The 23900-nt window shown below is 44.5% G+C and overlaps 2 protein-coding genes across 2 annotated transcripts in view; one reads left to right on the top strand and one right to left on the bottom strand.

The window, feature by feature from the left end:
- Positions 1–20922, top strand: part of LOC149326849 (uncharacterized) — a 35638-nt gene extending 14716 nt beyond the window's left edge. The window contains exons 3-10 of the mRNA XM_089564701.1: positions 5951–6007; positions 8087–8156; positions 11633–11670; positions 12338–12427; positions 15116–15194; positions 19798–19877; positions 20727–20819; positions 20911–20922. Of these exons, the coding sequence (XP_089420827.1) occupies positions 5951–6007; positions 8087–8156; positions 11633–11670; positions 12338–12427; positions 15116–15194; positions 19798–19877; positions 20727–20819; positions 20911–20922 (519 nt within the window). The remainder of the gene's footprint in view (positions 1–5950; positions 6008–8086; positions 8157–11632; positions 11671–12337; positions 12428–15115; positions 15195–19797; positions 19878–20726; positions 20820–20910) is intronic.
- On the bottom strand, positions 4040–5444 carry LOC149326850 (uncharacterized). Its single transcript, XM_089563418.1, has one exon. The coding sequence runs from the start codon at positions 5390–5392 to the stop codon at positions 4040–4042; it is 1353 nt and encodes a 450-aa protein (XP_089419544.1). The 5' UTR covers positions 5393–5444.
- Positions 20923–23900: the final 2978 nt, after the last annotated feature.

Raw genomic sequence — 23900 nt, 5'->3', positions numbered from 1 at the left:
ACATCAACTGTCATCTTTCAGCTAGGTTCTCCTAATAAAATCAAATTTTAGGCTAAAAAATTGTAGGATAAAACGCCTTCATTGCATGTTTTCTTTATGTTAACTATTGAAAAGTGTATTAGGAAGACCCTTGTGCTTTTCAGTAACTTTCTCTGTACGCAGTATCTCTGTTTAATTATTAGTGTTGTAGCTTCACCCGGTGTTTTGCTGAAAGCTGCTGCGTGCTCTGCGGATGCCCCGAGGATACAGCAACATCTCGATTCTCCGCCAGCGAGCGAAAGATGCGCTAGTTTCGAGCAAACGAATATCCAACAGCTTGTGTACCTCTAATTGTGGTAGTGAACCACAAGTATTACACCCTGACGCCTGCAGTTTGACACATATGCCCCTGTTAACATAAGTATTTTTGTCGTGTCCGTAATATGTTCGTGTTTGTTGTTTCTTAAACAGTGTTAATAGAGAGACATTTGGTGTTTGTGGCACTGCTTTTTCAGTGAAATTCAGTTTACTGTGTTCTATTTTGCTCTGGTTCTTTACGCATCGCGATTATAGAGCCCAGCTAAACATAACTTAATTAACACTCAGTCTGCGCGAACCCGATCCGCTCGTTTGATTACCATCAACTGTCATCTTCCAGCTAGCGCCTCCTAATGAAATCAATTTTTAGGCTGCCGCATTCACTTCACCGAGTGAAAATTTCTCACCTGTCCCTGATTCATAAATTTCCTTTTTTCGCCATCGTTAAAAAGCGAACCTCAATTCTAGCTTTTATGCATATCATCTCGCACAGACCACCTGTTTGTGGCCGCCATTCCTTTTAGCCGCACCAATGTTCTCTTCAACTCATACTGCGAAAATTATGCACAGAGTGAAACGCCGTTCGCCCATCCATTGCCTCGATCGCGGATGCACCATCCTTCAAGTCAGGGCTTACTTACTTTTTTTTTAATAGCCATGTTATTATACAGTAGGTTAACAGATCTGCGCATTGTACTTCTGTATTTTTTTTTTGTTTTGTGCCCACCCCCAAGTCAACGCCCTTGAGGCCTTGAGGGTAGTGAAACTAATAAATCAATAAATTTTGTCAGTAACACTTTTGCCCGTGTTTTATTTATTCTTTTATTGAAATGAGCTATTAAAGGTTCACAATATGGATTTGTGAATAAAAAGTGGAGTAATGTTACTACGAATAGTTTTATTGCACCTACCGAGGCTTTGAGAATTGCTTTTGGCGAAATTTTGATGGCAGGCCTTATATCCTCCTCCCACCTGTTCACTCGCTTTTCATAGTTTACTTTCATTTATTGTCTTTATATAAAATTATGGTTTATATTTCAACGCTTTCTTATGGCGGCTTTTTTATCTGAGGATTTTGGCATTGTTAGCGACATTTCCTATCGTTCGTAAATGAACATCTTGATTCCTCTTACGAATCATCGACTGCATCAATAAAATTGGCAGCGTCATTTTCACCCTTTTCTTGTTGCAGTTATTGAGAACGCAGCAGTAGCTGACATTTTATTGCATGCAGCATCCCAGACATGTGATTCAAAAATATCCATAAAATGTGGCAGGCGTTAGGAAGAAACCCCTAGTGTTTTATGCTGCACCCGTTTACAAGACCTATTAAGAGTCTTGCGCTGGGATGAGTTGCGTATAAGATTACTATGAACCCTATTCGTAGGCTGTCATTTTGCTCAAGATATCGCACTCCTAAGTTATTCAGGGAAGTAGTTGCAGGACGTGACTTAGAAAGTAAACATTCAAAGTAAACTGTCAGCCAATAAACGTTTGTACAAAAAGACAAACTGTCATCGAGACCACGTGAGGCATAAAAACAATTCATTACTAGTATCAAAGTAATGCACATATAGCGCGTAACTCTAGCAACAATTGTTGGTAAGTGCAGATACCGACCTCTAGAAAACATTGCAAAATGAAATTTGGTGCATGACATTTTCAGGTGTGGCATTGTTGACCAGAGGGTCTTTTCGATAAACCTTTACATTATAGCATCGGAAAATGTATGTCGCCAGCACTCACCTGTTGTTTTAAAATTAAAAGTAAGCATGCTTCGAAGTTTTGCGACTGGTGCATCAGGTTACGGTAAACAAAATGACTTGGAGAACGATGGAAAGAGAGAAAATACAAGTATGTTTTGCAAAAGAAATCATTGTTACGCGCCTAACGAAAGACGGAAGGATTTTCGACCAATATTAACTCTCAATCACATAATTCTCGAACATCCAAGCCTTATCTATGATTGTTAGTTTAAATTAATAAAAAATACAGTGCCAAAATAATAACCTGCTGTGGTACAGCACACAGAAGGCTTGAGCCAAATATTCTTAACTACACAAAATCTCAACTTGTCTTGACTCCTTTTCCACTGGTCCGCTTGTCGACACGTTACCTAGTGGACTAGTCAGTACTCCACCTCAACCCTTCTTGGTTTTGTTTTTGTGTGCGGGAGCTGGAGTGCGTTTGTTCAAAAATATCAAGCAAAACAGAAGGGAAAGTTGGTTGTCGGCCAGGGCACGAAGCTACACTCAGGCGATATAGAAAGGACAGGGTATAAAAAAGGGAGGAGCGATGAAAATTTTAGGTGAGCTAGTAAGAAGCGAGGGGGTAGATTACATAAAACTATATAAAAGGCGCAATTGACAGAAAAAATAATAACTGAATTATGCTTCTCATTATACTTGAGTGGTAACTGTCTGCGAGTGCACATGAATGCCTTCATGAAAAAAAAATTACAGGACGTGGGTTAGCGATCAAAAAATATTTTTGCACGGTTAGGCAAAGCAGTAACTCTAAATTATTACAGATGTGAAGGAATAAGCGCGCTCCATTACTTTGAAATGTTACCAACGGGTGGAATTTGGAAGCAACGCAGGGGTAAATTCGTTTACGATTATAGACAATCCACGTTCTTTATTCCATGACTGGACGCTGTAAAAAAGCGTGCGCATATTGTGTCACGTGCCTATGCATATGGTACGCAGCGTTATGTATAATATTATAAAAAACAGGAATATTAGTTTTTAGGTAGCAGATGCGGTGTGTCCTATCTATGCAAGATGAGCTGTTGTAGAGCAGAGATACCTGAAAACATCTCCGCTTCATGCAGAAGACAGGAAGTTGAAGCTACATTTCCGCCGAACGAGTGTGCTACAATAGACAAACAAATGAGGTCACGCCTCTGCAGCGAAGATTTTGATGTGTGCATTGAACGGCTAAAATAATGCCTGTAAGGTATAGACCCGATGAATATTTGTTTGAAATCACTTAAATAAAGAACCAAATTGTGTCTTTCTGCAATCGCTGAGTAAATATCGAGGGGCTTTCATCTTCTGACATGCAATGCAGGCCGCAATGCAGCTGCTCGAGGCGTTGTAAACTGATGCTAAAATCAAGAAGGCTCGAAACAAACTACAGTGAGAGCTTCCAAAAATGCGTGCCCGTCAGAAATGCTCACTTCTCTGTTCTGAATAATATTGTCACCGACAAAGGCAGCAGAAAAGCGGGAAGCACAGCGTTTCCTAGGACGAAGCCCGCCGAACCGCCGAGCTCATGCAGAACGAAGACGACGCGCGGCCACGCACTGGGAGCCAAGGTTCGGCCACCAGGTGGCGCCGGCAGAGTGCCAGCAGTGTGGCATTGCCCCCCCTCAGCAGACCCCGGATCTGGATACGGCAGGTGCAGGCGCCGATCGGCGTCACTACGTGGCCACTGGCGGTGCGAATCACGGCTCCACACCAAGGCGTCAGAACCTTACGGAGAGTCGTGGCGAGTTGACTGCTCATCACAGAAAAATCAGCGCCGGTATCGACGAGTGCGGTCACTTGATAACTGTCGGCGGTTACAAAAATTTCAGATGAAACTAATCGTTCGCAGCACGTCGGTGAGGTCGTCGGAGAGGTCGTCGGAGAGGTCATCGGATCGGGTTGCCAGCCCCCGGGCAGGGGCGTCGAATCGTCGGGTGGAGGCTGTTGACTCTGTACAGTGGCGGCGGCCCTACCCCCGGAGGACGCCGTCTTCAGTTTTCCCGGCGAGGGGACGTGCGTCTGAACTGACCAGATGTTGAGGGCCGACTGGGCGAAGGAAAGCGCTTCGGGGATGGCGATCGCGATTGGCGCTGCTGCGAGGCCGGGGGCAGCACGTGAGCGGCGAGGTACTCGTCGATGTCCTGCGGTCTTTCACCATAGCGAGGTCGAGGCGCGTCGGGCGGGAATCCTCTCAAACCCATACGCCGGTACGGGCAATGCCGCAGAATATGGCCAGGCTCCCCGCAGTGGTAGCAGAGCGGGCGGTCGTTAGGCGTGCGCCACACGTGCGCTTTGCTGATAGGAGGGCGCAGGTTCTGCTGCTGCTCGACGGGGCGCACGTAACGGTGGGATGTTCGAGGTCCGGAAACTGGGCGAAACTCTTGCGGCATGGGTGCAGGTCGGCGCAGCGCATCGCTGTAGGACATGACGTGTGGCTCCGGTAGTGGTGCTGGTGGTGGCTGCACCACTCGCTGGATTTCGTCACGGATGACGTCCCCTGTAGAAGGTATGCTTGCCGACGGAGCATCCATGCGGAGGTGTCGCAGTTCTTCGCGGACAATGCTCCGTACAATATCTCGCAGCGCCTCATCCCCGGGGCCTGGCAAGGGCGCGAAGTATTGAGTGACCGCTACATTTGCCTGACGGCCGTATTGGGCGCTCCGTTCCAGCAACGAACGCTCCATGGAGGTAGCTTCCTTGGCGAAGGCGGCGACGGTTAGCGGGGGGTCGCGCAAGAGGCCAGCAAACAGCTGCTCCTTCACCCCACGCATAAGGTGCCGCACCTTTGTAGCTTCTGACATGGTAGGGTCGGCCCGATTGAAGAGGCGTGTCATGTCCTCTATAAACATGGCCACGCTCTCGTTAGACTGCTGTGACCTGGAGCGAAGGGCAATTTCAGCGTTCTTCTTCCGTTGGCTCGAGCTGAATGTGGCGAGCAACTCACGGCGAAAAGCTGCCCAGTTGGAAAAGGACGCCTCGTGGTTCTCAAACCACGTTTTCGCCGAGTCGAGCAGTGCGAAATATACATTCAGCAGCTTCCGCTCGTCGTCCCACTGGTTAAATGCGGCCACACGGTCAAAATTGGCCAACCAGTCTTTTACATCCTCAAACCGGTCGCCGTGGAAGGATGGTGGCGACCGAGGTGCGAGAAGGACGCACGGCGGGGCACTGCCGGAGGACTGACCTGTCTGGCTGCCAGTGGTCGACGTCATCGCTCTCACAGGCCTTGTTAGTGGCTCGAACTCGGGTTGCAGTCCTCGCAGGCGACGGCTCGTTTTGTGGACGGGTGTGGCGTCCGCGGGTCGGGGAGAAGCGTCACGGCTGTCGTCGGGTTCAGCGTACATGGGATGGTACCCAGCACCTCCACCAAATGTCACCGACAAACGCAGCAGAAAAGCGGGAAGCACAGCGTTTCCTAGGACGAAGGCCGCCGAACCGCCGAGCTCATGCAGAACGAAGACGACGCGCGGCCACGCGCTGGGAGCCAAGGTTCGGCCACCAGGTGGCGCCGGCAGAGTGCCAGCAGTGTGGCAATATTATCCAAGCAAAAGAGCAGAACACACTTCGATGGGGCGTTTGTTGTACAGGAAAAATTACTGACTGTTTTGTTTTTTTAATCGAGTGAACCCAAACGCTAGGAGGCTACATATCTGTATAGTATAGATGGATGTTGTCAAAGCCGATAATAAAGCTGGAAGCCGATGTATTATAACCGGCTGCTCCACAGCAGTGCTTATTGGATGCCAATAAGAGAGACCTTTGCAGAGCACTGTACGCAACATAGAATGGTGGATATGGCGACGGTGGTGATAAAATATAAATAAAACTTTGGGACTATCTGTAACTTTTCTGAGTGGGTTTTGTTTGAGCACTGCATCACGCTAATGCTTTGATTATTGCAGCGTCTTCCATTAATGTCATGTGTCTCTAGCTGCTACACGACTAACGGCTGGACTCGGGTACGTCACGATGGATTTCCTTGCTTTGTAAGTAAAAACGTCGCAGCTTGTCTGGGAATCTCATTGATCTGATTAATATTCAGCGGCTCGATAACGCTTTGCGTGTGCCCGCAGCTAACATCACTTAAATCGCATGAGTTTTAAGAATAATTTTGCATAATTAACCTGCCTTTATTCGAAAAAAAAACACTTGTGAGATACTTCTAAATCATAAAGACTTTATGTGGTAAGCAAACCATAAATATCGAAGGAGAGTGAGGGTAACTTGCAATGGGAAAGGTGCTAAAGTGAGTTGCTTTGAATTGGGCTAAGTAATGAATCTAGAATTAACGAATCTGTTTAAGCGGTGAATTTGTGAAAATGAGACCCCACTTGAATAGGTTCCAAGCCAAACTTTCAAAATGAAGTCATTAGCATCCGCCCTAACCAGTCCGCAGCGCTTAGAAAAGATAACCCGGTTTCTAATAAAGTGCAGCACTCCTACTAGTAATTAATCGCAGCCTTTCAAATTGTTTCCAGTTTGCTAATCAGTTCATCCGATTACATATAAAAATTTTAAGCAGTAAGAATATGCAATGTGATTTATTTCTTGGTCCGAGGGCCATGTAGGTTCTGGTCATGTGTCAATTCTGGAGCCTGCGCGTAGTTGCCCGATGTGAATCTCAAATTCGAGAGAACTTCTCGACTGCCCTCTCGGTTTGCAGCCAGCCTCGAAACTGTCCAGAATGTGAGGAGAGCAGAGACTGCTGTGCTGGCTTCAAAAACTTTATTTGATAACGGAAATACTTCGGTACGGTTCTCATAAAGCCTGACTTCACTGTCCTATAAGCGTTGGAAGACAATTTCTCAAAATATCCTTAAGGATGGAAGTTTGGTAACAGTTGCTGAATTTATTGCTATCAGAACGTATTTCACGGATGCCTGTTCTAACTTATATTAGCAATGATCCTTCAGCGAACAGGAGAAATTTTATGCGCTTGTCATTAAAAAAATATACATTCAAACTGCATATCATATGCTAGCATAAGCTTGGAAATGAAATGGAATCTCCTCATCGCTATTTGCATTGTTTAGCTACTTAGTAATAGCTGAAAAAGCACATTTCACAAACAAAGAAAAACGGTACATTTAAGGTGTTCATAATAATTCAAAAACATATGCGATTCTCTTTCAGGTTCTTGAGCTAGTAGTGTGCGTGGTAATTAGGATTCTTTAGAAGCTGCAAGGATTTTGCACAGAGTTCCTGTTTAGTGCTGCAATGGCCGCCTGTGTAGTTACTTTGTTCAAACTGAGGAACTCGGTATTAAATTAGTAATTTTACATCACATGAATTCTGGCAAATGCGGGGACACATTTTAAAGCAGGAACTAGCCGCTAACGCGCTGGCCACTAAGCAAGTACAGCACGGTGTGGATTTCAGAAAACTAACAGTGTATAGTTTCGAGGCACAGCACAAAGTATTTCCGCTGAAAACTAACTGCCAGTTGTGCATTAGGCGCTGAAGTGGGAACCGTTGAACCTAAGTTCATTGGTCTCTCAAGCTCCGTCTTAGGATTATGACGGATAGCCTTCATGGGTCTCTTAAGCGTTCTGGTGTTCACTTTGAATATAACTTCGCTAGCACAGACACCTTTATGTATATTGTTATTTAAATTTTTCTTGCCCTTTTTAACACAAAACACACCAGGCCTCCTTTCAACCAAATCCATCGAACGGTCCTCACTAGCCGAGGGGTAGCGCGCCGGTCTCAGGACCTAAGGGGCCACGGCTCGAGTCCCGGGTCGACGGCTTTAATTTTAGGAAGAAATGCCATTTTTCAGAGGCACAGCGTTTGTGGTGGAATTACGTCTCGGCCTTGTACACCGATGGAGAATTGTGTAGTGATGTTATCATTGTTTTTCTATGGGGTCATTGTGAAGTGTTAAATTACCCTCACTCGGCTGTGTGGTTACGACGTCAGGACCCTGTTCACCAATCCGCATTTTCTTGACGCAAAGCCAAAGCCAGCAGCTAAAACTTCAGCTTGTGTCCTGAAGGGGACTATCAACGCCCTGGCATTAAAATGTACTTCGCATCCAGTTCCAGCTCAATAATTGGGGACGGTGGAGTATAGGCCAATGCTCCAAAGGCGTCTGCACTGCCCTGCCTCGTAAGTATGTTACTGGAAGTGACGATGGTGCACTACAGAAATTTGGCTGCTAGGCTTAAACGAGCTAAGCTTAGTGGTTGATTAGGCGTTTCGTGAACTGAAATAAGGTCTGAACCTCGGTATCTCAACAATATGCTTTTTGCAGTTCTCTTGAATACTACTTCGCAAGTAACATCAGAGTTCAATGCGCATTTATGTGTACCAATATGTGTTTTAAGCATTGCTTTTTGATTACTCCGTTCGGTTTAGCTAGATTTGGATGTTTTTGGAGAACAAATGAATGAGATTATTAGGTAGTTAGTTTAAATTTAAACTACACGCTGAACTTTTGAGCAATTCCAGAAAATTTAAGCCGGCAAAAATGCGCAATCAAATAAAAGATCGTTTCATTGCTGCCTGCATAAATAAGTCGTAAGAGCGTCCACAAATATTTATTTATAGTCTTGCGTAATACGACAATGCATGCGAAGCTGTTTCATCTGCTTTTGGTATGACAATGTTGTCCGCTGTCCTGTCCCCTTAAATGTTGGTTATGATGATGCTAAAGTGGCACTGTTAATATAACCAAAAGCGACTGTAATCCACGGACGACGCAATTCAACGAAAAACTACGGCAATAAGTCAGGCGGCAGTGGTCCATGACCATGTTTTTATCATGATTTCTGTGTCGTCACCTGTGCTCAGCGGCTGCTTTCAGCCCTCGACTCAAAGTGATGAGACGTCTTTTGCAGAGCATAGCCCGCATAGTTTCACTGCGTACTGTTTCCGGTGAATTCTAACCATTGTTGCAGAAGTTTCGCTGGCAGTCTGTGTTGGCAATATATCATACTGATGCTCTCTTCTCCTACGCTAATCTTGTAGAGATGTAATTTAAAAAAAAACTCGAAAAGGTTTTAAATACAAAGACGAAGCTCGTTATACCACCTGCGACCAGTTTTAACTGCTCTGTGCCAATCTGAGGAGAGAGGATCCGAAAAAATCAGTGCGCTTGCTTATCATTGCCTACCGCAGTGGGCGTTACAAAAGGCAGGGAAATAACATTTTCTTAAGCAAAGTTTACTTCTTCTCATCTACGCTATTTTGGAGTACTTCACTACACGGCAGGTGTCCTTACCAGAAACAATATGAAATATTTGGAGGTAGATCTTCGTGCAATCTTCCCAGAATTTTTTTGGTAGCCGTTTTATAAATATTGTTTCAATTTTATTTTTCTCTTTACTCTACCGTACGTCAGAAAACCTTTCCGCTAATTTTTAGAAAACTAGCCTTCTCAGGACCCAAGGCGGCTACTGCGCAGTATTAATATAATTCTTAGAAGCGATGAGAAATGAGGTGAATCATAATACCTATACTCAGCTGGTTAACCCATTTCTGAAAGGCAACTGTTTAACTATTAAAGTTAAACGCTTCGCTTCCCCTGTAACTTGTGGCCCGCCGTTAATACCACTTATACCACATACCGCTTATAATTTCAGAAAAGTAATTTGTCACTGCGCTAAGTCTCTAAAATATCGGCTGACTTGCGCCAAAAGATGTACTTATGAGAAAAGCATGTGTCTTAGGCGTGCCCCAAGAAACGCGCCTCGGCACACATGACTCCACGACGCATGCGTCACGTCACCGCCCCTAAGCGTGGTCTGGAGCAGCGATTATAGCAAAGAGCAGCGGCAACTACCACAGTGCGGACGGAACTGAGGTCACACCACACGTGCGCCACTAACTCCCGTGGACCTACGAGCATTGCCTAGCGCGCGCTATTACTGCTCTCTTTTCAAGACCAAGTGTTTTGTTTGGCACGTTAGACGGGTAAGTTAGGTGATCCTCAGGGCCAAAGTTGTTTCCGAAATTCTGAATACTGATCTGGCTATTACGAACGATAGCTACGGATGACCAATTGCAATCCGGTACTTGTGATCGTTACAAAGGTAACTCTGAGCAATTAAGCAAAATTATTGCTTGGGCTAGTTGGTTCATACTTGAAGGTGTAATGAAAACGGCGTAACGAACGAGGACAACGGTAGAACACATACGACAGGACCAGTGAGTATAGTACGACAATCAAGCGGATTCGCAAATGGTTAAGAAGTAAAATACAACAACATACCGCCAACCCAAGGAATCATTGCTGCCGTAGTATATCAAATGATCAGTCAATATACCACACACGAAGCATACAAAGCAATTCATGGAGTTAATTATTTACGAAGTCAACAGGGAGCAACAAATTCATAACAAAACAAAATACCTCTCTACGCTACATAACAAACCAAAGAACAGATAAAACCAATCAAACGCTTAAGGGATAGTCAGTCATACAAAGAGCTTACTGACGATGAGATCAATGGCCAAAAAAACACACGGAAAAACACACGAAAAGGAAAACAGGGCCAGCGCCTACGTCGAAGCGAAAACCTCTAGAGAGCGCTGCTCCTGTCATTTGTGTTCTACTGTTGTGCTCATTCGTTACTCTGTTTTCATTATAACTTCTAAGAAATTAGTTAACCACATTATGGTAGCCTGATGCACCGGTTCTTTGATGTCCGCCAACACGTATATCACTCTGCCAACTCAGCTACTTTGATACCTGCTGAACCCGGCATCTACACGTATGCGGCAGCTTTGCTTGAAACACCACTTAACCTTTTGTTTGGCGTTTTGTAGGGCATGTTGTAGGGCTGAAACCTATTGTACGGCCGGACCAATAAAATGTTTCTTTTTGTATTGTTTATTTTTACCGGTTTCTCAAACGTGGGTGGTAACGAGCGCCATTAACGTAAAAGAGGACGTTTTATGCTTTTATTAATGCTTTTCTTCTCATGTTTTCTAATATGAGTGTCCTAATAACAACCACCTGATACCAGAAAAACTAATTCATCTGTTAAATCATTGGCAGTTCTTTTTACGTTGCGAAAGAACACTCGGCGTCATAAAAGTAGTCACGGCAGCTTCCATTCATCCTTGCTCGAAAAATTTAAAATGCTTCTTTTCTGCTCACATTGTCTTTTTACTCATGGCCCTAATAATGAAATCCCCTTATGACTCTTGTAATTTTGAAAAAAGAAAGTTGAAGACCGGCATACGTTTTTTTTTACTTTAATAAATACTGCGTGACAAATTGTAAGTTTCAAATCTAGCAGAAACTAACTTTACATCAGATGCCTTAGCTCAGAAAAGATGACTTTTCTTCACAGTCGTCCATCATGACCTGAGACGCTTTGGGATGTTAAACGCGCCCCACCCCCGCAAAAAAAAAACAACACTATTTTCTTCACAGTATTTTGTTCTTTAATTCGAATTATATGTTAAGCACCTAAGCTGGAGTCTGTGATGGTCTCCGCATTCGGTTCTCGAGTTCGAATTTCCCAATTATTCTTTTTTACCGAATGGTTCACGTCATGACTTCTCAATACACCGTTGCACCATTTTGCCACGATATCATCTATGGGCTCATGGTTGTATGTACTTGTCTTTTCCAGGTCCTCGCCCTAAGCCTTGTGACAACGCGTACAGAGGCGTAAGTACAGGGACATAAAAACTCCTATGCGTATCACTATGAATGCCAGAGCATTATGACCCTTGTTCTCAAAGGTCAACGTATCAGTAGCAATGCGTAGAAAACAGAAAGCACCAGCGAAGACCAAACGGTCGAGTTCCTGCTGCGGAAAATTTGTGCCATAACACGGAATAGTCGCCCGGCATTTTTATTATACATTTCTCTATGAGCATAAACAACCCAAAATTGGTTTTGAAAGTTTGCTTGTATGGTTTCATTTATCCGTAAATATCATGCGAAATGAGTCTGTCGCTCAAATAATTCAGAACACAGCAACACATCTGAATGTTTACGGCCAACGCTTTCGAGGCACGCTATCTGTAGAAAAATGAATTCCTTTCTATCACAATTATATCTACATCGAATCATCAGCAAGCGAACCTTGCATGTTGATGCCGAAATCTCAAGGCGTATTCATCGCGCTCATATCATCTTGAGACCTAAATAAAGGATTTTGAATGCATTTGCGAAACAGATTGTAACGGTTTTACGGTTATCAACGCCCAACCACAAAAACCACAGAGAATAATGGCAGTCTGGCGCCAGTCAGTAAGGAAGGCACTAAGCTGCAATGATATGTTTTGTTTACAAGCGTTCTCATTATGCATTTGAAACTGCAATATTTCAGGACGGATACGCATCAAACTGCAGCTACACCTGCAGTCAAGGCCGCTTGGGAACTTATCTTGTCCATTATGTTCAAGGAACGCCGTGCATAGTAAGGCTTGAGTTTGTATCTTAGTTTGCTTTATACTTCAACAGAATGACACACTGTCAGATTTGCAAAAAGAATAGTTTGGAACTGTGAAATCTGCTAGAAAACATCCCACGGAATAGTTACGCATCAATATCCCAAATATTCAGCGTCCGCTAGTTTAGGCAGACTGGGAAATCATTCATAACACTTTCTTTTTGGCCGTGATGTCTGTTTTTGCCGCACCCATAAACATTATGTGTTGACAAATTTGTGTTCTGCTGAATTCATCGTTTGAATGCATTGCTCAATGTGTTTCATATGATACATATCAAAGTGTAACAACAAGAAATGCTATTATACTTATTATATTAGCATGCAGTCATTTAGCCACGCGCGTTAAGTAATAATGACTAAAGTGAAGAAGTAATGATTTCAGTGTAAACTGTGCCAGAAAGTGCAGGCGTAGCATCATCGAGCCGCTTCTTGGTATCGACAGAATATCTTTTGAGTTACGGAGTCACTGACTGCTGTTATTCTTTCCTTCAATAAAAATAAATGCCTACAAGGATTGTAGGTATTCGAATAAATGTAGACAAATACACGAACTATCCTCACTTCAGGCTGTGTATCGTGGCGGTAGCGCATTTTATTGATCATAATGATATAAGGCATAGAATGAAATTTCTAAACTTGTACAATAAAGACTGCCGTGGGATGGCATTTGTCTACCCCATCAAAAAGTTCACTCTTCTATATAATTAGATGTAGCTCGGTTACTGGCGGAAATTGTGAAGCAGGATATTTTTCGAAGTGTTCCATGTAAGTTGTTGTACTTAATAGTGTAACGAGCAGGCTACTTGAGAAGAATGATTCGGAAGCCGCAGCGTAGAAATTCATAACCCAATTCATGATTCGTGTGGGAACAAAAATACTGCGTTGCTGTGCCTCGCAGAGGCTCTTGTACTGTTCGGCGATCGTCGATATTCACACTATAAATCAAGGGATATAGAAGTGCACAAAATGCAGCCAACCCTTATATATAAACTGCATTGATTATGAGAACGCATTTGACTCGGTGCAAACTTCAGCTGTCATGACGGCATTGTGAACGCAGGGTTTGGGAGAGTGTTATGTGCAAATGTTGGAAGATATCTATAACGACTCCACAGCTAGCATAGTTCTTCATAAAGTCAGCAATAAATTAATTAAACGTTTCAGGCAAGGACACACAATTTCGCCAGTGCTGTTCACCATCTGTTTACAGGAGGTATTCCGGGGCCTGAAATGGGAGCAGTTGGGGATAAGAGTTAATGGAGAATACCTGAGTAATCTGCGATTCGCCGATGACATTGCCTTGCTGAGTCTCTCGGGACATGAACTGCAAAGCATGATCAATGAACGAAGAGCTGAATGGTGGGGCTAAAAATTAACATGCCTCTGAGATCATTAACGGCAGTTTGGTGGTATTCGTCAAGAAAAAAAGAATGAAACAGCTGTATCTTACCGGTATTCGCCTATGGGGCAGAACCGTGGAGGGTAACTAAAAAGGTTCAGTTCAAGTTATGAACAACTATTGGAGAAAAAAAAATGTTAGGTGTAGCGTCAAGAAACCGGATGTGGGCAGCGTCTGTGAGCGAACAAACGCGAATTAATTGCATTCTAGCCAAAACCAAGATAAAGAAATAGGCTTGGGCTGGACATGTAATGCGAAGGCAACATAACCGCTGGTTTTTAAACGCAAAGGAATTGATTCTAACAGAAGGCAAGCGTAGCGGGGGGGCGGGAGGAAGCTAGGTGGGCGGATGAGATCAAGAATCTTCCGGGGATACCGTGGATGGAGCTGGCAGGGGAAAGGGTTAATTCGAGGTACGTGGGGGAGGCCTTTTCCATGCAGTGGGCGTGGTCAGGCTGATGATGAATATAATTGCTGAGCATGGAACGTGCATTCACTCCTAACAATACGACTGTTCTCGCGGCGAACCTGAAATCAGTTCTTGAAGACAAGTTTCTGCGCGTAGCGGTATCGGTTACTCAAGTTGATTTATTTCTCTGCGATTCATCCGGAGGTATAGTTCATAGTCGACAATTCATGGCTTGAGATAAGTAGATGGCATCATGCTGCTTTTTGAAAATGTACTGTCTCGTTATGCGACTGAAAATACGCAGAATTTTCGGAACTGTATCTTGGGCCTTTGTACGGCTCTTGCACAGCCTCAGTCTTGTTGAACGTCGTGGTCTATTTTTCCTGTATCAGGTACGGGAGGGACTTCATCGCGCTCTAATATTAGCATAATGAAGGACGTTCCTGAGGGGTGCAGACGTCCTTTCACATTTTTTTTCTGATGTGCCGTCTTTTAAACATCCTGGCGTGAGAAACTGCAGTTTTAAATGCATGTGACGCCACAGGTTTACTTTATTCAAAGTTTTCATTACTCTAGATCGGTCAGTGCTAGGACATTGCGCACACAAGCAACACTCTACGGCGCACTCCAACGACTGCTGCGGACGCGTTTCTTACGTTAGCTAAGCATATTTCATTCACCCTTCAGTCCACATTACCAACAAGAATGCAGACAACCGTTCTATCGACTGATGCCCCTTTTTCTTGGGCAAAGCGAAGCCCTTTAAGAAGGCCTCGCCTTTACACCGACTAAACATGGAGTATCCTGGAAACGTCATTGTTGACCATTTATCTTCTGCTTTTTTTAGCAAACAAATGAAAGGGGAAAACCCATTGGAAGCCCGGGAATCTGCAAAGGTGGCACATGCATCAGACACGAAGACTTAGGTTCGTAAAACTCCGAACCTTTCCACCTATCTACTCCCTTCAAATATTGTTTTAAAAAAACCATTGCAGTAACCAAGGAGCAGAAATAATTTTTTTTTTCATTTTGTAATTGTCGTGTTTATAACTAGTAAATAATTTTGCAAAGATTTTGTCGCTGAAATATAACCGATTAGAAATCAGAAGAAACCATTTAAAAGCTGAATCAACTAGACATTGATGATGCAAAATTAAAAGTACCTACGAACCATACCACAAAATAAAACACTGGCTATGTTCTGAACTTAAACCATTGTAGGGGACGTACCCAGCACCTGCACCAATTGTAGGGGTGCGTTTATTAGGCGTCCTCAAGAGACCGAACTGCCGTGTAGGATCTGGCAGCGTAGACGGGCGTAGCCAGCACCAAGAGAGCGGGGCAACTTCCCTTCTTCTCTTCGTCACCTACGCATATAACACTGCGACACAAACCACGACTGGATTCTCTCCTTTCTTTCTTCTGTACGGCCGCGAGCCCCCCTGCACGATAGATACTCTTCTTCGCTACCGGCCCGACATTTCCGAGTCCACGCCACTCTCCGACGCTGCCAGGTACGCCGAAGAATGCCGTCAGATTGCTCGCTCGTTTACCACGCAGACCCAGTGGCAGCAAAAACATGACCGCGACACTTCCGCGGCCTCTACCTCCTACCCTGCCGAGTCCCTTGTGTGGCTCTGTGTGCCTCCCACAACTCCCGGCCTTTCGCCGAAACTGCTGCACCGGTATCATGGTCCCTACCGGGTTCTCAAGCAAACCTCTCCGGTCAATTATATTGTTGAGCCCGTTGCACCCGCTGCGGACTTGCGTCGCCGTGGCGGCGAAACCATCCACGTCAACCGACTGAAGCCCTACTACGACCCCTCTGTACTTCCTTCCCCTTAATACGCCAGGCTGGCTCCTTTTCGCCCGGGGGAAACTGTAGTGTGCCAACTGTGACAGGTTCCGCTACCGCCATGCGCCGACACTACGCTGCACCTGACGACGACGAAGTTATGCGCCGACACTACGCTGCGCCTGATGACGACGAAGTTGCCCCGCTCTCTTGGTGCTGGCTACGCCCGTCTACGCTGCCAGATCCTGCACGGCGGTTCGGTATCTTGAGGACGCCTAATAAACGCACCCCTACACCATTTAATGTACATTGCATTTAAACTTTCTTAGCTGTCTATTTTCTGAATAATCGCAGTTCTTGTAGGCACTTTTATGGACACGTTGACTTTTTGCACTGAACTGCGAATTATTTTTCGCCACTTGAACCAACTACTTCTGAGGTACTTCACATCCACACAGTGCGAACCAAAATATCCCGCAAGATAGGTTAGGTTAGGTAATGGGGTTTTACTTCCCAAAGCGACTAAGGCTATCAGGGACGCCATAGTGAAGGGTTACAGACATTTCGAGCACATGGGGTTCTTTAACGAGCACTGACATCGCACAGTACAGGGGCGTATAGAATTTCGCATTCATCGAAATTCGAGCGCTGCGGCCGGGATTGAACCCACGTCTTTCGGGTGAGCAGCCGACCGCCGTAACCACTGAGCCACCGCGGCGGGTTTTAAAGTGAGATTAAAAAGCAATAATGGAGCTGTCCTTGAAGTGCAAGAATACTAAAGCACAGAAAGAAGCCCAGCAAATGCGAATGAGTACCCAAAGCGATCTAGAAGAAGTTTCATCTGTCTAAAACTGTGAACATGCATGAAGAATCCACAACAAAGACAATAGAAGGCAAACCATTTATATCAGCTTATTACGAAAGAGTGTTGAGCAGGAATGTTTGATGAAAGAATGCGATCTACAACTACGAATTTCGAGCCGTCATTAAGGCAACCGAACCGCATGGCCTCTCGGCGGCCCTGGCGGCTTTTGAATCCGCTAACACAAAAATACCTTGTACCCTGGTGCCTGTTGAAGCGAATTCTTTGTATGCCGCCCTTAAATACCTCCGTGAAAAGCTTTCACTTTTACGAATAATGGTACCCTATTTCAAGACACGCCGCCAGCTTCTAGGTTATGCATTGAGACAACATAGCAGAAAAATAACAGCGGTGTTTTGGTAGCGCAGGTATTAGAGTCATTCAGTTTAAGGGCATGGCATGACTGGATCTCTCAAACAATGTTTTTTTTTTCAAGAAACTGCTATTTTTTTATTTTGCATTGTCATTCTTGCTCAGTTATGCATGTTTCAATGCAGTGTTATGTTTCCACAAAAAGCATCCCTAATCCATGTGGTTTTATGTAGGAAACAAGATAAAATTTTGCTGGAATTTAGAAACCACATTCTTTTTCTGAAATCTAACATTGGCAGGAATAATACGACCACAATAACGCTGGCTGGAATTTCTTTCGCAGAAAATAAATGTTTATTCGATAAGTGGTTCAGTATTGCAGGGAAAACGATATTTAATGATTGCTTTGATATCGCTGCATATACGTCAGTTTCGATGTCTCCTAGTGTGTTAATATGCTAAGATGTTGTCTAAAGGTTGAATGTTTTGAAACTTTCATCTTGATTTTAGTGACTTGGTAAATACAGGAAATAAATTTCGAATTTTATAATGATGCCAACAAAATTTATTCCCGAATTGCTGCACTTCGTGCAGAATGCGCTTTATTATATCGCGGAATCTGTAATAATATAATCATATATAAGTCCTTTCTGCATCAATTATTTTCTTCTTCATCTCATGCTCTTTTCGCAAAGAAAACTCAGCTGTAGTGTCCGTTAGTAAAATATTCCACAGAATGAGAAAGTAAAAAAGTTACAGAAGCGTACAACTTGCTGGACGCACCGTATATGTTCCCCATGGCTGACTTAATATCGTGTGTTCCAAAAGCGATCTTTTTCTAGGCCAGGAAAGGCACTCCCAGTATGTCCAGGAGAAATTTCAAATATAGCCCGCAGCACTGATATTTTTGATAACGCCTCTGAACACATCGCGAATTTAGTGCGACAATGCGCGCGATCAGCGCGGACAGCAAGCCTTATATCTTAATTGTACATTGCTAGACGATGTAGTATTGAAATGTGGATGGTGTTAAATGACGGTTATTAGTCGGGAAGGGCGATGCAAGTCCCGAGCTGTGCGTGAAATAAAAATTAGGAAACAGCGTTCGGTACGGCAAGAAAAAATTTTGTGTTTGCGAGAGTAATCAACGCGACAGAATGATAGGACAGCTCGATAAGACATATTTGCGATGACTTCAGTGCGCTGGTGGCTCTTTCGGAGCTTTATTTTGCGGAATGGGCCGAGGTGAGAAAATTAACTGTGAGAAGCAAGTGACGGTAAACTTAAGGTGTGCTTTATAGTTAAGATACTGGCAGACTGTTTGTAGTTCTGAAAAATGAATGGAGTGGAATTATTCAGAATGAACTCGCAGGGAGTTACTTGGGCAAGCTCGGCGGAATTTCACTAAGGACTAAAGCTTTGCATACAAACAATGCTTCTGATATGGAGGCTAATGATTCGCATACAAGCAATGTTTGTCACATAGGGGCGGAAGACAGATTACGTCGTAGGTATCCGAGCAATTTGTTAGGGTTGTTCTGCGACGCCAAAAGGCTTTTCTGTCCGCCTACCATTATGAGTGCCGCCCGCGATCTATTAATGCGACAGTGTTAAGGCTGCCGTTCTTTAAAAGATCCGGCGGTTTCGTCATCGTTCTTCTCGGTGTTGTAAGCGAAAAATTTCAGGAGAGGCAACAGAGGTGGGCCACATTAGTCACCTGACCTTGTAGCGGCAGCAAACTGGCCACCGTGGCGAGTGGCAGTTAAATTAATGATTAGCAACGAGAGGTTGCTAAAAAAAAATTACCTTGTTCTCACTAGCGGCATCATCGGCCATCGCAGAGCAATGACGCATCGCTTAGCCGCTGCAGCACTGCTCCTGGAGTGGTATGTCGACTCTTAGGGATATACGAACGTAAATTCCGAAATGACCAAAAGTGCATGTGGGGGCAATTATCCATTAAACCTCTCTTGTCATGCCTTTAAGGCGGAACTTAATAGTCTTCTCCTATAGTTCTCTTCCTGGGTAGACAATTATTTGTGAATCCTTTCCGGGGCAAACGCATTATGATCAGGGCTTGAGTGGTGCCGTAGAAAGTTACTCCATCTCCTTTCTGCTTCGAGCTTCGCATTTACGCATTCTCGTGAGCTACAGCTGTCTAGGCTCTGAGAATGGTGGCTTCTGAACTGTTTGGAGAAATATAAAACAATTTAAAATCATGTGTGTCAAAGAATATACTATTGAATTCAAGCAACATTACACTATTTGCCGGGACAGCAATCGATAATAAATACTGTAGTGAAGTGGCATTATAATACTGCGAATGAATATTGTTTAGTCCCGGAAAGGCACCGCAAGCAAGAAATATACTGAAGGGATGAGGGGGGGGGGGGGGGGGAGGAAGGACATATTTCTGGCCCCGCTATAACACCACATTCTTTCGCTTTGTTGGTGCCTGTTCCCTCCCTCAGTTTTTCTTTAGAGATCAAGTGTGAGTTTCGTTCATTCTACTCTTTACAAGGAGAAGGGATCTGCGTTTCGGCACCCTTTGACTTCGCAGGGGAACCAGAGTTTGGGGCAGCCGCGCGGCTCATATTTTCTGAGAAATACCACAGATGTAAAGGCAAGGAAAACTCCGCAGTAAGTGATATGAAACTTCATTTTCTTGGAACGCTTGCATGATAAATTTTGTCATGAGTCTGAGATTCAGCTGATATCACTAGGATTTTACATTGCAAATGATGCCTGATTCTTGTCTTGAGAATAGAAATATTAGTGTAATTGCGGATAGTTTGGATTAACACTGAGCATAACAGCGGCTTGTATTCAGTAGAAGCAATATTATTCTACTATAAAATCAGTTTAAAATTATAGATATTGTGGAATAAAAGATTTCAGAAGTCCGTTTTGTTATGTCTATAAGAAAAAATTGATAAATGAAGCACCCTAATTCTTTATGCATAGGAGAATTTCTAATTTTAAATGTCAACTCTATTTAAACAAAACTAAAAAAAACTTTCTGGAGTGTTTTGTGTGGTGGAAACTATGCCAGACAGGTAACAAAAAAGGAGACATAGAGAAAGGAATTGCTTAAGAGACGAACGCACACTTTCAACTTCCACGTTATCATTATGCCGCACACATGCACTTAAAGACCGCATGTTGAGTCTGGATTACTGGCCATCCGCTCCTCCTCATAAACTTGGCGCTGCACACCTAGTGCTGTAGCATTGTCGAAATTTGATTACGTCGTAGAGGCAGATAATATATGCTCACAATAGGTTATTACTCTGACCACCGCGAACTTTTTTTTTCATGATAAAGTGTGCTTGAAATAACTCTAGAGCGTGCAAAATTTATATTGTCAGGATTGGAATTTAACGCGGAAACATTCAACAAAAGGAAAGCTGCGCATGTCACCAGCCTCAACATGCCCTAGCAGGAAGAGATATATGAAAATGACAAATGTTTTTGTTTTTATTTCCACAGAAAATTGTGCTTTCCGATTGTCGTTACTACTGCGAAAAAGATGGCGGGCTGTTCTTCGGTCACTACGGCAACGGCGCCGACAACTCCTGCTTTGTAAGTATTTTGGCTGTTTTAGAACCTTGCGGCTGGAACTTCCTGTATTAATTTGTTTGCCCATGGTGTGACTGGTTTATTTTTTATGTAGGGGGAGGAGTGAGAGAGCACGGAACTTCTAGGGCGGAATGTGTTGTACTTAATCGGCTGCGTTCCGAGATGAAGCGGTAAATGCTGGTCGGACTCACACTGTGCCCGTCTCTTGTGTCGTTTTCTTTTGAGCGCGTTGGCTATGCTGTCACATACGCAGAGAACAGCTTTACAGCATGATTCAGCGGTGAGACCATGCGCGAGAGTAACACCCCTCACTGTTTCTATCCACTGCTGTGCCAGAATGAATTCGGCGTTCGGCAAGTCAGCCCAAGATCGTGGGACTGACACCCGCACGCGGAAGTCGCATATGAATGTAGGCAGACATTACGAAATGCCGTGTTCTGCATGAAAATGGGGCGTAAAGAAACTCGGTTGGTGGCAGTGCATCTGAATGTCAACATGCGAATTCAGGTCATTAATAAACGATTTTGAGCGCAACGGAGACAACACAAGAAAGACGACAACACGGACGCTCGTGTTGTCGTCTTTCTTGTGTGTTGTCCCCGTTGCACTTAAAATTGTTTATTATGTCTGAAAATCAACTAGCTCAGCAGTTAACCCTCTCAGGTCGTTAAATTTTGAAAAACGTTGCTCCGGCGTCCAACAACGAACAAGCAGCGTGAAAGCAACAAGAAGAAGGAGGTTTATTCGAGATTGCTTGCTGGTATATATAGCCTAAAGGCTGCTGCATGATATCGGCCACGTATTACAGATATCAGGCTGGACAAGGCCCATACAAAAGTGTGCATGCGCGACTGATACAATACAAACGTTAAAGAAGTTTTTATATTCAACGCACTGCCACACGCCAGCGACTATGCCTTGTTGCCAGGGGTTCCACTGTATGTGACTTCCAAAACAACGCTGAAGACTTGGTTCCTGTGCACCTCCCAACTCGTTATTGATAATAAAATAGTTTAGCGAACAATTTATAACGCACATTTTCCCTCCGTTAAGCTTCGCCTTAAGAGTAGACGCGACAGCGCCTTCTCTTCTTTCCTCTTCCCATTCCTTTTCTTTCTCACTTCTCGCCTAAACTCAGGTTGCAGTCATAGTTCGTCGGTACATCGTGCAATGCCACGAACTGCAATGCCACGAACGCCAGCATAGCTTCCGCGCCGAACGAGCGGCCAGCAGGCCGCAAGCTTTGTGGTGAACGCGTCTTGGATGTGCGCAGCGTTGTTCGCCGCTCACCGCGTCATTCCTGCGTCCCGGCACGGCCCCACTGCGCCCGAAGGGGACGAGCGGGAGGCGCTGCCGTCGCGCGCTATCTGTTGGGACAGTGCCATGCATTGCGAGGAGGAGGGAGTGATTTTAGTGGACGCCGCCTGACAGCGCTACGTGGGCGCCAAGGGAAGAGGCAAAGTAGCGGAAACGTGCTTAGCTACTCGATTAACCGCGACTTCTGTAATTGCAATGCTCATAATTACTAATATACACCACAGTACATGCCTCTAACGCACCGTTCTTAGACAAAACCCAAACGAGCCTTTGTTCATTCCAAAGCATTGAGCTGGCGTGGTGGAGCGGTTAGCGTGTTCGTCTCCCGACTCCGGGAGGTCCTGGTTCCAGCTCCCGCTCGACCGATTTCCTACTTTCTTTTATTTATTATTGCTGCTGGGATTTTTCACTCGCGGCCAACGCCGCTGCCGCCGACATCGGCTTTTCTGCGACACGGGACTCTTAACGTAAAAAGAATGAGGTTTGCGTTAACTTTCCATCTATGACCTGAAATCAGATCCGTCCCTATGAACATGAGCCTCGGCGTCTTCTCCTTTGGATATCTTTCTTCCCTTAGCAATTTCTTCGGTATTTTAGGGTCTGTGCTCGCGTACACAAGCACAAAAAGGGGCCAGTCAAAAGGCCGCAACCGAATGTATTGAATTAGGTCATTCAACAGACGGCCCCGAAGCAACCATGAAGCGAATTCTCAAAATTCCTCAGACATATGGACGGCTCCAGGCCGGTGTGGAGCTGCAATTGTGCCCAGCATAGCTTTCGCACTATTCACGTGGCGCCGACCATCTTAGGACACATGCACTGAAGCACCGTGACCAACACATCACTTGATATGCTTGTACCAGATGTAATGGCCACTTAACTTGCGCCAATTTTTTGACGCAAAAACAGCTTACCGGCCAGAACGAAGCAAGCAGAAATAAAACTGTAGGAGATAAACTCACGGGCGAGTCTGTTACACATAGTAAGAATTGAAGCAGCCCAATGGTACGAGGCTAAAAGGATGCAAAGCGCCGTGTTTCCCCCTTTGTCTTCTCTTGGCCTCGTGCAGTTGCGCTGCTCCGCTTGTTACAAGAAAGGCCCTTTTTAGGTTCACCGCTTCTTTGTTTCTTGTCCCCACTGTCTCAACGTACCGTTCAAGTACTTCCAGAAGACCCCGAGAGATAGCTTACAGTCTAAAAATGTAGAATGCGGCTCACCACATCTTCTTAAACAAATTTCGCATCACCATCTCCCCGCCATTACAAGCAAGAAGGAGTCTGGCAAATTCAGTTCACATAATGTCATTTAGTGTGGAGAATCGCATATATGAGATTTATAACAGGTCCTTTGTACACAAGCCTGCACAGAAGGTGAGCAACTGAATAATTGAAGTACATATCGCTCATCAGGCACATAAACTGACAACTTCAACTCGGTAATATTGCAGATATACATCGTGTATGTGCGATGACTTCGAGTACATTTCAAAAATATGCCTTCTGAGATGAAAGTGTGATTCTTTCCCGATCATAGCGGCGGTGTTCGCGGTTGTAATCAAACGTGTTAAATAATTTCATGATTTTGCAAACAAGTAAATGCCGCTAAATACATTTAAACTTTTTGCGCTCAGACGCATGGTTACAATTACAGAGTTGTGGTTGGCTGTCACCACTTCGCGCGCTTTAGCGTGCGTTCGCAGACACCCTTAGGATGTGTGGGAGTAGCCGTCTCGGAAAGAGAGATGCCCTCGACTCAGCGTGGCAAGCT

The sequence above is a fragment of the Amblyomma mixtum genome, chromosome 10 (genome assembly GCF_055824585.1).
Source record: "Amblyomma mixtum isolate Tamu chromosome 10, ASM5582458v1, whole genome shotgun sequence".
NCBI classification, from domain to species: domain Eukaryota; kingdom Metazoa; phylum Arthropoda; class Arachnida; order Ixodida; family Ixodidae; genus Amblyomma; species Amblyomma mixtum.
The sequence above is the reverse complement of the archived record's forward strand: the minus strand, read 5'-3'. Positions and strand labels throughout refer to the sequence as shown.